The sequence below is a fragment of the Geospiza fortis genome, unplaced genomic scaffold (assembly GCF_000277835.1).
Source record: "Geospiza fortis unplaced genomic scaffold, GeoFor_1.0 scaffold172, whole genome shotgun sequence".
Classification (NCBI taxonomy): domain Eukaryota; kingdom Metazoa; phylum Chordata; class Aves; order Passeriformes; family Thraupidae; genus Geospiza; species Geospiza fortis.
The window spans coordinates 7,516,767-7,530,420 of NW_005054309.1; the positions used below are offsets into that span (position 1 = coordinate 7,516,767).

The following is a 13,654-nucleotide window of genomic DNA, read 5'->3' on the forward strand; positions in this document are numbered from 1 at the left end:
TTCATGTTTGATGCTGATCTATCCTCTCAAGATTCCACACATCTCTGGTTCCACTAAATATTATGCTTCATGTTGCAGTATTTGGCATAATACTAAAATTCACTCAACCTGACAGATGTATTTTACTCTTCTGTGTGATTTTTTCAGTGCTATTAATAAAATCACGGTGTCAGTTTTGACAGATTGTTTTCAGGAGACAATCTTATTGAAACTCCTTATTTTATAGAAGCAGGTACATTTAGGGACACCAGAGAAGCTGCATTTAACATAGGGGTATTTTGTAGAGTAGCAGAAAAAACATTTATGACCAATTTTGTCTGCAGAACAATCCTACACGGGTATAACAAATGTCTATTAGCATGTACCAAATCATCAGTTCCCAGCTAAAAGAACATAAAATTTACATGTATTGCCAGTGTTTCTCTGCCTCTTGGCTTACATGGACCAAAAGTGATGAAATACTCTTCTAAGCTTTTAAATCTAGAGGATATACAAGCACAGATAAATGTATGACTCAATAAGCAAAATGGATTCAGGACCAAAATAGAAAAGAATTGACAGGATCTAGAATGAGTAAGAAGAGGAACTTCGCCTTGTTCCTGTCTGCACTGAATCACAGCTCCTACAATTTACCTTTAATTCACAGGCTCTGGATTAAAACAACAACTTGATACAGTTAAAAAAATAGAAAAAACCACATTTTTTCCTAAGTATACTTAAATGTTACATGGGAGATTGAGAGACAACAGGATGGGGCTGTACCAAGAACGCCACAGCTCTGGTTTTTCATCCCTCACCCACTCTTGCAGAGCACATCCCTCCCCATTCAGGGATACCTGAGGGTACTTCTTCACCTCACAACTTCTGCTTTGCCAAATTAAGTTACTTACTTTAAAATGTTTCCAAATTAAAAACACCATTGCCAGGAAGTGCTCTTGCCAAGCCCATTTTCTGTGTATTCCCAGTGCATTGCCCTTAAAGAAATGAGCACACAGAGCTACCCCACATCTCCGGAGAAACTCAGAGCAGCAGTAATTTGAAGCCATGGTTTTCACCTTTCAGAGTAGCTGTAGACTGCTTCAGTGCACAAAATCAGATTAACAAAACCTCCACAAGAGGAAAGCAACACCTCTGAGGCTTGTACACAGTGGAAGTCTGTCAATAGTCTGCACCAGCTCTTTGAACTAGCAATTGATTCTCATGCTTTTTCCTCCCTTCTCCCCATGTAAAGCACATCAATGCCACAGAGCAGTGAAGTGCACACCAAACTCAGTGTTCTCACTGGGAAAGCAAACGTGCTTTTCAAAACTGAGTGAGATGAGCTCACAGACAACAGATCAGTGAGAGGGCACCAAGGACTGGGCAGGACTCGACCCTCCCTGGTGCCTGCCAGGTCTGGATGTGTTCAACCTTGCAGGCTCCTCCTCAGCATCATCTTCATCACACTCTGGGCTAGAAGGGCTGATGTGAAGCCAGCTGGAGGCTGCTCCCTGCCCAGGCTGGTCTGTTTGTGCTGGCACCCAGCTCCCACCCAGCTCCTGCACAGGATGCACACAACAATCCATGCCCACTTCCCGCTTTTACCCACTTCAAGTGGTTTACTTTTGCCTGTCTTAAGCTCTTCAAACTTCAAAAAGGATTAAAAAAAAATTGATCTCATTTGAAGAGAGGAAAAAAAAAAAGATGCTTTATAAGGAAATAGGCAAAAGCATTGTCAGAATGCTCAGAACTGCTTATGTTCCCACAGTACTTGCAGCCACACACAGAACTTCTTGAACTACCAGATCACTGCATGGCCAAGAAGGGAGCCACTGAGTGCATGAGAAGGAAGTGACTCAGACTGAAATTCATAAAGGACAGCATGAATGGGACAGGATTTCCGCTTACAGCTCTTTTTACATGGCAAGGCTCCTTTACAAAAAAAAAACCAACCCACAAAAAACCCAACCCTGCTCCCTCCTGTCCCATTCAGTTTTTGAAACAGCTCTGTGGAAAAGCTCCAACATGGATTTTAAATCAGAATCCCAGTATCATACCTCCAAGCCTTCTACCTGTACAAAACACAACCCATCATGCTACCAGAAACACTCAGAGAAATTGCTTAATTTTCAGTCAATTATAAGCAATCAGTTTCTTCTCTTTTTTTTGCCTTAAAACAGTCTATTTCCAACATAACTAGAAATCTTTATTTACAAGTGCACCACCCAACACAGCATGATGCAGTCAATGGAAAAGGTCAGAATTGCACTTATATCCCCAATCTGAAACCATACATTTCCTAGTAAAAAGAGGATGCTGCTGTTACAGAACCACCCTGGGATAAGGGTGCATTTTAGAAGCACCAGCTAATTTTTAATGTACCATCATGCTGTACAGAGGGCAAAGGTGCATGGGCTGGATCCACAACTGTAGAGGTGACTGAACAATAATTTAACAATAATCCAGAGTAATTTACTTAATTTCAGTACTGATCACATTCAGAATTGATGATCTATAAACCCATTTCTTCAATCAGTGGTGAAGCAGATTTTTGGGGAACCCTTTCTTCTTTTAATATTGGAAGGAAGCTGGAAGTTATTGATATATGGCAGAATTTTCCATGGGAGAATAGATTTGTATGGAAAAAAGTTTTTTTCTTAATTTTTATGTTAAATATCACACATACTGTGATTTTTCAGGGAAAAGGGTGAGTTGCCTTTGCATTGTATGCTGGACATTTTCTTCAATATAATTCACACGATCCCAGAATGGTTTGGGATGGACCTTAAAGATGCTCTTGGTCCATCTCCTGCCGTGGGCAGGGACACCTTCCACTATCCCAGGCTGCTCCCAACCCCATCCAGCCTGGCCTTGGACACTCCCAGGGATGGGGCAGGCTCAGCTTCTCTGGGCACCCTGTGCCAGGGCCTCACCACCCTCACAGGGAAGAATTCCTTCCCAGTATCCCATCTCACTCTGCCCTCTTTCAGTTTAAAGCCCTTTGCCCTGTCTGTCACTCCATGCCCTTGTGAAAAGCCCCTCTCCAGCTCTCCTGTAACCTCTTTAGGGGGTCTAAGGTCTTCCCCCTTCCCCAGGCTCAACCCTCTCACTCTGTGTTGATAAGGAAGGCGTTCCAGCCCCTTTTTTGTTCCTGCAGCTCTGCAATAACCCCAGCCCCAGCAGAGTGGGTGTGCTAAGGAAGGAGGAACACACCCCTCAGAGAAATCACTGCCAAAAAGCAAGGAGCAGGACAAGCATCACCTTAAGCACAGGGGCAGCAGATCCAAGAACAGAAACTCCCATTTCCCTGTCACAGATCCCCTGTGTGGGATCATCTCTCCCTGCTGATTAAAGCAGACACTCCAATTGCCTCTCTGAGCATCAGCCCAGCAGCAGCTGGGACTGCAGGCAGAGGTGGCCCTGGGGAGCTCCCACCCACACTTCCAGCACTCAGGCAGCTCCCAAATTTTGTTTCATCCAGCCCAATCCCTAAGGACAGCAATCACTGTCAGGCTGCAGCACTGTGTACTGACACAGGCTGCTCTCTGCAGCAGCCAGAGCTGAGCCTGTGCAAGCGCCTGCTCCAGCTGTGTCTGGGGCTCCTAAAGCCCCCTCCCTTGCCAGCAGCTGGATCCCAGCACTGCTCCATCATCCAAACACCCCAAAGAAGCCAGCTCCACTGCAGGAGCACACACACCCCACAGCCAGCTAGGAAATGACAGGCCATCAAGCACATCACAATCCCAACTCAAAAATCCACGCAAACAAAGCCCTCAGCTCCAGCTCTCCTCCACCTTACTCCAAGTTTTACTGCAAATTCATACATTCCTACTCCCCTCCTAAAGAGTTTTTTGGTTAAGTGGTTTTCTAAATAAAGATTTATCCACAAATTTTATACATGTATATACATATTTTTATATATTTATGTATCTAAAAATAGGCTTTCCAGGCCATTCTGCAATGTTGGAAGCAGCCACACAGCACCATCAAGTTTTAACTATTAGCAGGCTCAACAGATATACATCCACAAAACCTGTAAGTTTAAACCCCTTTGCAACTTGTTGTTTCTGACACATTCATTTTTTCTGGCTATTCTAAAATCTGCCATCTTAGCATAAATCAAATTAACAACTGTGCCCAGACTGCTGTTAACTCTCACCTTAATTACCTGTGTGGCCATGTTAGTCAGGTATTCATCAATAAATCCCCAAATAATTAAAGAAGAAACAGAGAAGGAAATATAAAGTGACAGATATTATTAGAACCTTGTAAATATCAAGTGGGAACTTATTTTCTTTTAGGGAGCTGCTTCATGAGAGCCTTTAAGAAACCTCTGTGACCTTTCTGCAGAAATCTGAATGCAAGTTTACATGTATGACTATAATAATACACTGATGTCAAAAACCTCACATTTGAGCCCACAATATCTTTTTTTTTTTCCTTTTAATATGAAAAAAAATCTGCCATTACTTCTTCGGCCATGAGCTTGCTGCAGAGCAGCTGATGCAACTCCAGGGCTGCCACTCCTGGGTGCAGATGCAGAACTTAATTTTAAAAGGCAGGAGGGTGGGACAAGGGATGCTTATTTGCACAGCCTGCTGTTAGGGGCTTTTCCAGAGCTGGGAGAGCACTCCATCCCTTGCTGTCCCCAGTCTGGAGGCACTCTCTGCCTGACCGGGTTGGAGGTGCTGTAGCCTTGACTCCACTGATTTTCTTGGCATTTTAAAAGCCCTCGTGCTCTTCAGCTGCAGCACAGCAGACCAGTGCAAAGCAAAGAATTAGACAAACACTAGGGTTGCAGGAAACCCTTAGATAAGATGCTTTTAAATGATTTCTAGATTATTTCAGAAGTGATCAGCCAGGCTGACTCAGTACCCACTGAACCAATATTGTAAGACTATACTTTTTTCCAGGTCTTCCACACACGTGCCTCAAACACCCCATGTATTCCACCTCAAATAAACACCTAAACATAAATAAGAATGCTAAAGTTTGCATAAGCTGATTGGCAAGAAATAACTAGAAAGTCTAATGCAGTGATTCATTTTCTTGGATTACAGCATTCCCAAATACAGCTCCTTGCTCATTCTGAAGACCCTGAAGCGCGTCTGCAAATCCTCATTCCTTACCATGCCAGCAGCATTTTTTCCCCCTCTTTGGCTATTGATACAGTTAATTTTTGTAACTATTTCTTTCAGTTACGTCTCACATGTAAAAGTACAGAGGCATATAAATATACACTAGAGATAGATAATGGAAAATCCGTGTTTTATGCACAAATTAACTCAAGATATTTCAGAGTGTGCTACATTATGAATATCCTGGCCACGCTGCTTTGGTTACTGCATCAAAGTTTGTTCAGGAAGCTGCTGCAGCAGTCAGCAAAGAGACAAGCAGAGAGGAGAAAGGCAGGTAGGTACAAGAGATTATAACAAGTTACTAAACTAAATTTAGGTAGAACTGGCTGTGTGCAGAATGACTTGTGATAAATGAGATTTGATTACACTAGAGCACTGGGCTGTTCATCTAAAGTTTTAAATTTTTAAATGGAAAGTCTCTGAAAATGCTGAAGAAAATTATTTCAAAAGTAGCCAGACTTATTTGACCACTATTTCCAATGGCTAACATTAAGAAATTTCCTCTCAGTTCTGTTTTCAACTAATCTTACTTTCACTGAATTTTCACATTAAAAAACCCTTGGTTTTTCAGTCATCACCTCTAAACTTTCTAATAACCTCACCAGGTTAACCTAGGATATTCACAATAGTGGTTCCTAGTAGTCAGATTTTGGTTATAGCTCAATTGTCCATGAAGATTTTTGTGCAGCGCCAAGATGCCTCTCCGAAAAGCAAAATAAAATCAAGACCTCACCCATGAAACACATTTCTGCTTCCAACAGATAAAAAGAGAACGATGCTGCATCTACCAAGGGAGCAGTCGCAAAAGATGGGGAGGCACTGGGCTCACCTTACAAAACAAACACAGCCCAGCAAGCCCAGCGTTGGCATTTAAGTTCACACCGTATTAACGCGTGGGTGGGAGTGTTTCTTGGCACGGCCACTGGATCCACACAGAGGAGGTCACAAGCCGGAAAGGTGCAATAAAAAAGGAATTAATAATAAATAAATAAAGCCCCCTTTCTTACCATGTGGGTCTTGTTCATTTGACTTTGGGCTGCTCCTTGCTCTGCGCTCCGGTTTCTTCAGGGCCGGGGCTCCCCCGCCGCCGCTGCTGGCCCCGTTGTGGCTCTTGGCATAGCCATTGTACACCGTGGTGCAGCTGCCTATATGGCTCTTGTAGATGGAGGAGGGAGGGCTGTTCAGGCGGTTCTGGCGGTCAATCTGCCTGTCTTTGAGTTTTTTGTGCTGTGGTTTGCTGTACTGGTCTTCCCTGGTGATGTAGCTGGACATCCCATATAGTGGTATGATTTCTGAAACGGAACGGTTCACCCGCGTTAACTCAGAACAACAAAACAACGGAGGGGTTTTTTTCTCCCAGAAAACCAAATTTCTGGCTATCTCCAAATGAAATTACTCCAGCTGTTCCTGGAGGTTTTTTTAAAAAAAACTCTATTTTGCAATGGTTTTGTATTAACTGCACTCCTTTGATGACAGAATTTTACTTTGGATGAGTGTGTAAAATACCACTATTAGGGTCATGTTTTTCCCTTACTTTTCAGTTTTTGTGTTTCAGGGACAGATTACAAGCAAAAATTCAGACAGAACTGATCTTTTTGAAAAAGCCTTCATAAGCTCAGAGCAATTTAGCATTTTCTTCCTCAGGGCCTGACTAGACAGAACAAGCTGAGGTGTGCTGGTTCCAAGCTGCCAACCCTGGATTACATGCAATTTAACTTCCCAGTATAAATAGACTTAACAATCACGTCAGTGCTGCCTAAGGAGAGAAGGGCAACATGAAGCAGAAGCTTTGGGAATTAAAACTATCTCAAAAAAAGTTTGAGAATTATCATAAATATCATGTACATTCTTTGGATACACTTCATTAAATACAATCCCCACTTCCCCCTCCATGGATGACTTTTTTAACCTAAGGCAGGTCAGCTTGCAGGGATCACAGTATTTCCTGATTTTTTCTATAATTCAATCTTCCTTTTCATGCTTCACTTTGAGTGTGAACCTTGAAAATATCATGCCCAAAACAGCTTTGTCTTTAAGAATGAATACTCACAGCTAAAGCCCCTCACTCAGGATATTAAAGGAGGCTCCATCCATGTAATGAAGCCACTCTCTAAGTTCTCCACCTCACTCCTACTCTTGGTTCCCCCAGCCCTTACATCTTGCTGAACACAGGTGCGAAAGGCCATTCCCAGTCCCTTCCTCCCAGCTCACCTTGCTCTCCATATATTGTCGGGGGAAGATGATGCTGTGGGAAAAACTGTGGTGGCATGTCCCCAGGTCCAGTGACAGGAGGGTAGAAGGCTGTGTGGGAGTTGTGGATGAAGTGGGGATGGTGTGCCAGGTAGGGGGGCAGGTGGTGGGTGGGCGAGATGGCCGAGGGGTAGCTGGGAGGGAAACACTCCGGCGACTGCGGCGTCACCACCACCCTGCGGACGCCCGTGCTGTCTTCTATCACCTGCAGAGAAAGGAGCACGTTAGGCAGCATCTGAACAGGCACACCTCTGAAACAGCACTGTTTACAGCTTCTCCTCCCACTGCAAAACAGTTGGGCATGGGCTTTAGCTTCAGGAATAAACACAATTCTAAAATTAATATCAGCAGAAATGACCGCGGTGGTGATGTGGCTTTTCCTGGAGCCTCAGATATCCCTACTAATCACTGGGAGATGTACTGCTGCTAGTGATAACTATGTGGGTTAAGGGACAGAATAAATAACCTGCATTTAGGGAGGAAAACAATTGAAAAAGGAACACAAAGCACCAAAATAAGCATTCTCTTTGGGACTGACCTTACATTCTGCCCATAACATTTCTACCACGGATTTTGACAGCGCCCTGAGAATGGAGTTAGTAACACTTTGGAAAGCAGCTGGCACTGCTGCTGTGGAGAGGCTGTGTGTGTGCACACAGACATGCACTCTGCAGGAACCTGCTGTGCTGGCCTACATTTGCAAAGGAGCTGCTCTGTTCATAACAGGTAGCTGCTCAGGACAAATCACAGGGCAGGGGGCTTGTTTCTGTTACAGAGCTGGTCTATACATCCACACAAATCAGCTCTGGGATATGCATAACTTGGCCCCTAACACCACAGGCAAAGCATGTAAAAACAGATGTAGGAAGGTGGAAATGTGCTTAGGCTGAAAAATGTTTTTCAGGTTATAATTTTTCCAGAGTTGTATTTCTGGAGAACAGTCAACCAGCCAAATTTCAATCCAGACTTAGGAACCAAGCTTTTCTTGAAGCTCATCCAAGAAACTTCTGCCATTTCTTAAATTAAAAAATAGAACCACGTAAGAACCATTTGACTGTGGATGCTGGCATGGACGAGGTGGAAAAGCATGAAGGAAGCATCATTTAATTTCATACAACAAACAGGTTGTTGAGAACCTCATTTTCTCTAAACTGACTGATGGCACACAGATGGAGCAGTACCTGTGATGAATATGTAGTATGAGCAAAGTGAACGTGCACCAGAGGCACCTGCTGCAAGATGCTGCCACTCTCAGCTGATTCCCACACCATCAGCTGGGGTTGTACAGCACCAGCAGAAGAGACTCTGCTGTGGATTGCCCACACTCCAGCGGCTCCCATCACATCCCAGTGTCTTTACTCTAAACCACAAACAGAAATCTGTACCCTGGAGCAGGGTATGGCACAGGCAGGTTGCTGTTTGTGCCCTGCACCTCACAGCACCAGCCCTGCCCAGGGGCAGTGCCCACAGCCCTGAGCAGGAAAACTGCTCCAGCAAACAGCAGCTCCTGCCTCAGGCACCAGCTGAGCAAGGTATCACAGGGGAAAATCCACCCAGGAGTGGCTGACCCAATTCCTGCCCCAGGCCATGGGTGCCCTCAGGGTCTGTGCATTTATGCCTCTCAGCTATGGGATGTGACAATGCACACACAATTTCTGTGGCTTGGCTGGCCTCTACACAAGACAATTTTCTATAGAGAGTTAATTCAGTCACTTGTAACATTTCACAGTAAAAATGTGTTGCTTGCTGAGTAACCAAAATAGTAATTGTTTGGCTTAACATACTTGATTCTACCCTCAGAATTTACGACTTCCACAAGCAATTTGTCAGCTGCCAGCTTTAAATTTCAAAGACTTTACAGAGTCCTCAGAAGACAGCTGAATCTCAGAGATTTAGACTATCACATCCTTTCAACTGCTCCATTTTCAGGCTTCCTATCTCTGCTACTGGTTCTGCTCCACAGTATCTCTTATCCTGCTACCAGGTCTCAAACCTGCACTCAGAAAGGTGGAAAAGAAGGAAATCCTTTACATTTAGCACATATTTGTATTTATCAAGGACTGTGCACAGAAATGCTGGATTTAACTCCAGACTCAGATTATGCTGTAACTTAATTGAGAGAGCAAGTTCCTACATCTGATGTGAGAGGTTTTCATCATGGCTTTAACTAGTCCAAGTCTCAAAGCCAACTCCAAGCTCTTATCTCTGCATCTAGACCAGCTACATGTGCCTTTTGTGCTCTGCTGAAAGATGAATATATTAAGGAACAGATTTAGACAGAAAGCTTGTACACTGAGCAGCACATAATGTAAACCATATTTTAAATTATTAGGATTCAGCTTCCTGAGCTATCATCTATAAAGCAGGGAGGAAAGCTCAGAGTCCTGTCAAAGACCTTTTTGATGAAATTACCCTGCTAGATGAAGCTATACAATATCAACAGGACTGAGAGAAGCCCCAGATGAGGGGATAGAATGGAAAATTTCAGCTGGGAGGAACCTACAACCACCAACTATTCCAACTCAAAGGATGAGCCAGCCTTCCAAATTACTTCAGTTGAAAAGCCAAGACACTAATATCTTTTATTTGTTTCCTCCCAGGCCATGAACGCTGACAGCATTCTTGTTATTCCACGTGCATACATTACAAATGAACACAAAAACACAGGGGACCTTGCAAAACCCACTTTATTTCCCAATCCTACAGGGCACTTTCTCTCTAAACTAGGAATTATTGACATACATGTACATTTCTGAAGCTGCACACACAATCTTTAAATACACTGTTCTGTCCTTAACAAATCAAAGCTGGTAATCTGATTATGTGTTATATGCAGCAGGTAGCTATAAAGACTGGAGATATCCCTGGATGTGTAAAACCTGCAGTGAGGAGATTGTAGTAGTGCCATTCTGGGAGACAACGCTCAGTTCATCAAAGATAGATAAAATCAGTTTTAATCCATTAATGAAAAAAACATAACTTAGCAGAGAGGTTCAACTTTGCTGTTTTAAGAAGAAATCTGCAATTCTTTGTATCTGCTTAAAACCATTTGTCACAAAGATCATAAATTCATCTGGAAACTGCTAAACTGTCTCTTATTTCAGTGCCAAGAATCAACAAAATCCTAATCCCTGTTGAGGTCTCTAGATGCAATGGGAATATTAAAAGTAATTGCTATTACTAATCTTAGCACTTCTTTATATTTAGAGAAAACAAATATCTCTGCTCATTTTGCACCTAGAGATAAACTTCCATTATTTTGTGGGTTTTTTTTCAGACAGTTAGTAGGTAAATTGTTTTTTGCTGGTATTTTTTGTGCTTGCTGGTGTAAGTGGCATGCCACCTCAATAACAATACTATTATAGCATAGTTCTGTGTGGGTTTTTTTCCCATATTTTAGGGAGCTTAATTGCTACATGAGGTAGGTGATGATCTTTCAGGGCAGTCTGGGTTAACATTACTCATACACAATAAAACTGCCTCCCCCATTGGTTGCCACATTTGGGGAATGCCATTTTAAATGTTATTTGTTTTCCAGTGCAGATATCACTGTAGTAACTAGAGATAATTCACGTATTCAAAGTACATCACACTGCTCCACGGTGTCTCCTTTTTCTCCACTGACATTTAATATTACACTCTAAGGAAAAGGGCATGTTAATTGTGCACAAGTAAATTGTATCTGTATTTTGTGAGATCCGGTAAAAGAAACAACCACCCTCATTCTGTAACACACCTTTACTGTACGAGTTTATATGGTAATATGCAAGTAATTTCCACTTACTTTCAAAAAACACCCCAAACAACCCCTATTTCAACTTAAATTTAATATGTTAGATTCGGCAAGGACATCTGGAGCATGGCCACTGGGTGGACCACAACCAATACTTCACAAATTTCATAAACTAATTTGAAACTCCATTCATAAATCAATCTGTACCCAAAACCAGTACAGAATGAGCTCATCCAGGAGGCACTTGGATGTCAACATTTTATTTATTCATTTAATTTCTTAAAGATGCCAATCCGAGTTCACGCCAGTCGTAGCAAGTTTGCATCACTATCTTTAGAATCCATCAGTATTAAATCAAACACCAAATTAACTCTATACCTTCAACGTGGAAAATAGACAGATAAACATCTAGAATGCTGGCAAGCACGTTGGGGTAATTCAAATCTAGAATGATACAGTTCTTCAGGACCAGTGCCCATGAACACAAAAGGATCATCACTTCATGGCTTGCTCCACATGAGATCTGCACAACCTTCCTTCTGTTCGAAGTTTTAATGAGGATCATCCTGTTAAAGGACTGGCTGCAGTCTACAGAACACCCAGGGCAGCTCTGTGAGCAGTAAGCCACACAAAAACAAGGAGATTGTCACTAAAACCTAATGCTAGCCAAACATGCTTTTGGAGAAGAACACCTCTCTTACGGGACAGGGTGTGCCAAGGACCAAAATCCTGATTTTCAAGGATGGAAGAACTTTTCTACCATTTTAAATGTCATTTAAAGACATTCCTCTTTCCAGAAGTTATGCTTTAGTTCTGTCAAATGCCATGTGCTTGGTGCAGGAATATTGAACTGCAGGACCATGGCTCAAATGGAAAACTTCTGACCATAGAAACCCCGTGGCCAAAGGAGGCTCTTCAACACGTGCACCTCATGGTCCAACCAGTAAATTTGTCCTTTAGTCTTAAAATATCTGTGGCAGAGAGCTCATATTGTAAATTGTAATTTATTTTATTTACAAACCTGTAAATAAAACAAAAAGTGGAGTTTCATGCCAAATTTTTTGTCCAACTACAGACAAGTAACTTCTCAATTTCAAAAGGAATTGCTCCAGGTTTATTTCAGAGAGAGCAGTCCTCAGCCAGTAGCACTAAACGAACACATTAATGATCCTGCTTTTTGATATTTTCATTTTTCTAGTTCTCTTGATTAGAGCACTTCAAACCCTCCTCCTCTCCTCCCAAATACACACTGAAAAGCAGGATCAACAACCCATGAGGATGTCCCCCAGATTTAACACCTTAGCCTCCAAATCCTTAATCTCACTTAACAGTTGAAGCCAAAAAAGTCGACATCACACACATTTAATGCAGATTTCTCTGCTACGTCACCTTCCAGAACCAACTTTTACAGCAGAGATATTGTCCACCAGGAGCACAGCAAAGAACTTCTCCTCTGGTCTATATTCAACAAACCCTTAGCCCACAGAGAATTGCAGGGACATGAACCCTGATCTGATAGCTCCTATCTGCCAGAGGTGCACTGAGGTTTGTCTGCTGAAAAGATAATCCAAAATACTGGCTCTTTCAAGAGCTGGTCTTTTGAGAGCAAAACTGTAGCATCAAAGATTTGAACTGGTGGTGTGTATTTGTTTTCTATTATTTTCCTGGATCATTTCCTGCCCTGGCTAAGCCTCATCATTGGGAACATCTCCTCAACATCAACAAACCCAGCTTCTAGTCACAATTATTAACGTGGTCCTTGAAGTCTAGAAAGAGAGTCTGTGTTTGTGCTGCTTCCAGTGGGGCTGACCTTGCAGGGCTCACATCCTCCTGCCAATTTTTCCAAAGAGGTGATGAAGCACCACATTAATCCAGGGTTGCAATCATTCGATAACTCATGTAATATTCAGGGCTAACACAGCTCACACAGGCTTGGCATAACAAAATGGAAATAAGATTTCATGCCTTTTTTAAATAGGCACTGTTGCTTCTCTGCAGGGGCATTGCTGTCTGCCTGACTCTTAGATGTACACTTTGAGGACAAATCAAACCAAAAAATCAAATGCATTTTGATTCATATCCTAGAGTGCATTAATTTGCTTTATGGCCTTTCCCTTGATGTGTTAAATTTAAGTTGTGTTCTAATTGTTTGTCATAAAAGACTGGGTTCAACTCTGAAGCAATAGAAAAAAGCAAGAGCAAATAAGGCAGAGACATTTATTACAACAAAGAGCTAGTTTCATTACTGCAGACTTTCAACTCCTGTTTAATTTGAAGCAGTCTGAAAGACAAGAGACTCACCACAGAACAGAACACACATTCCGCTGCAGAAAAGTGCAGAATACAGAGTTTCCCCCTATAACTTTACAACATATTTCCAGCTCCCTGGAAAAACTGCTTCAGAAGAGGGTTTTTGGTTGGATTTTTTTCTGGTTAAGAAACTACTTAAAGGCTTCTTCAGTGGAATTATTATGGTGCCCCACAAAAAGCTTTACAGAAGAACTGGGCTCAGACAGAGATACAGCTGGAAAACTTCCACCCCTCTGGTTTGGAA

The 13,654-nt window shown here is 42.4% G+C and overlaps 1 protein-coding gene across 1 annotated transcript in view; it reads right to left on the reverse strand.

Annotated features, from left to right (window-relative positions):
- The window catches only part of FNDC3B (fibronectin type III domain containing 3B), a 146,944-nt gene that overhangs the window by 77,450 nt on the left and 55,840 nt on the right, over positions 1 to 13,654 (reverse strand). The window contains exons 4-5 of the mRNA XM_005419033.2: positions 7,329 to 7,572; positions 6,125 to 6,409 (exon numbers count right to left, since the gene is read on the reverse strand). Of these exons, the coding sequence (XP_005419090.1) occupies positions 6,125 to 6,409; positions 7,329 to 7,572 (529 nt within the window). The remainder of the gene's footprint in view (positions 1 to 6,124; positions 6,410 to 7,328; positions 7,573 to 13,654) is intronic.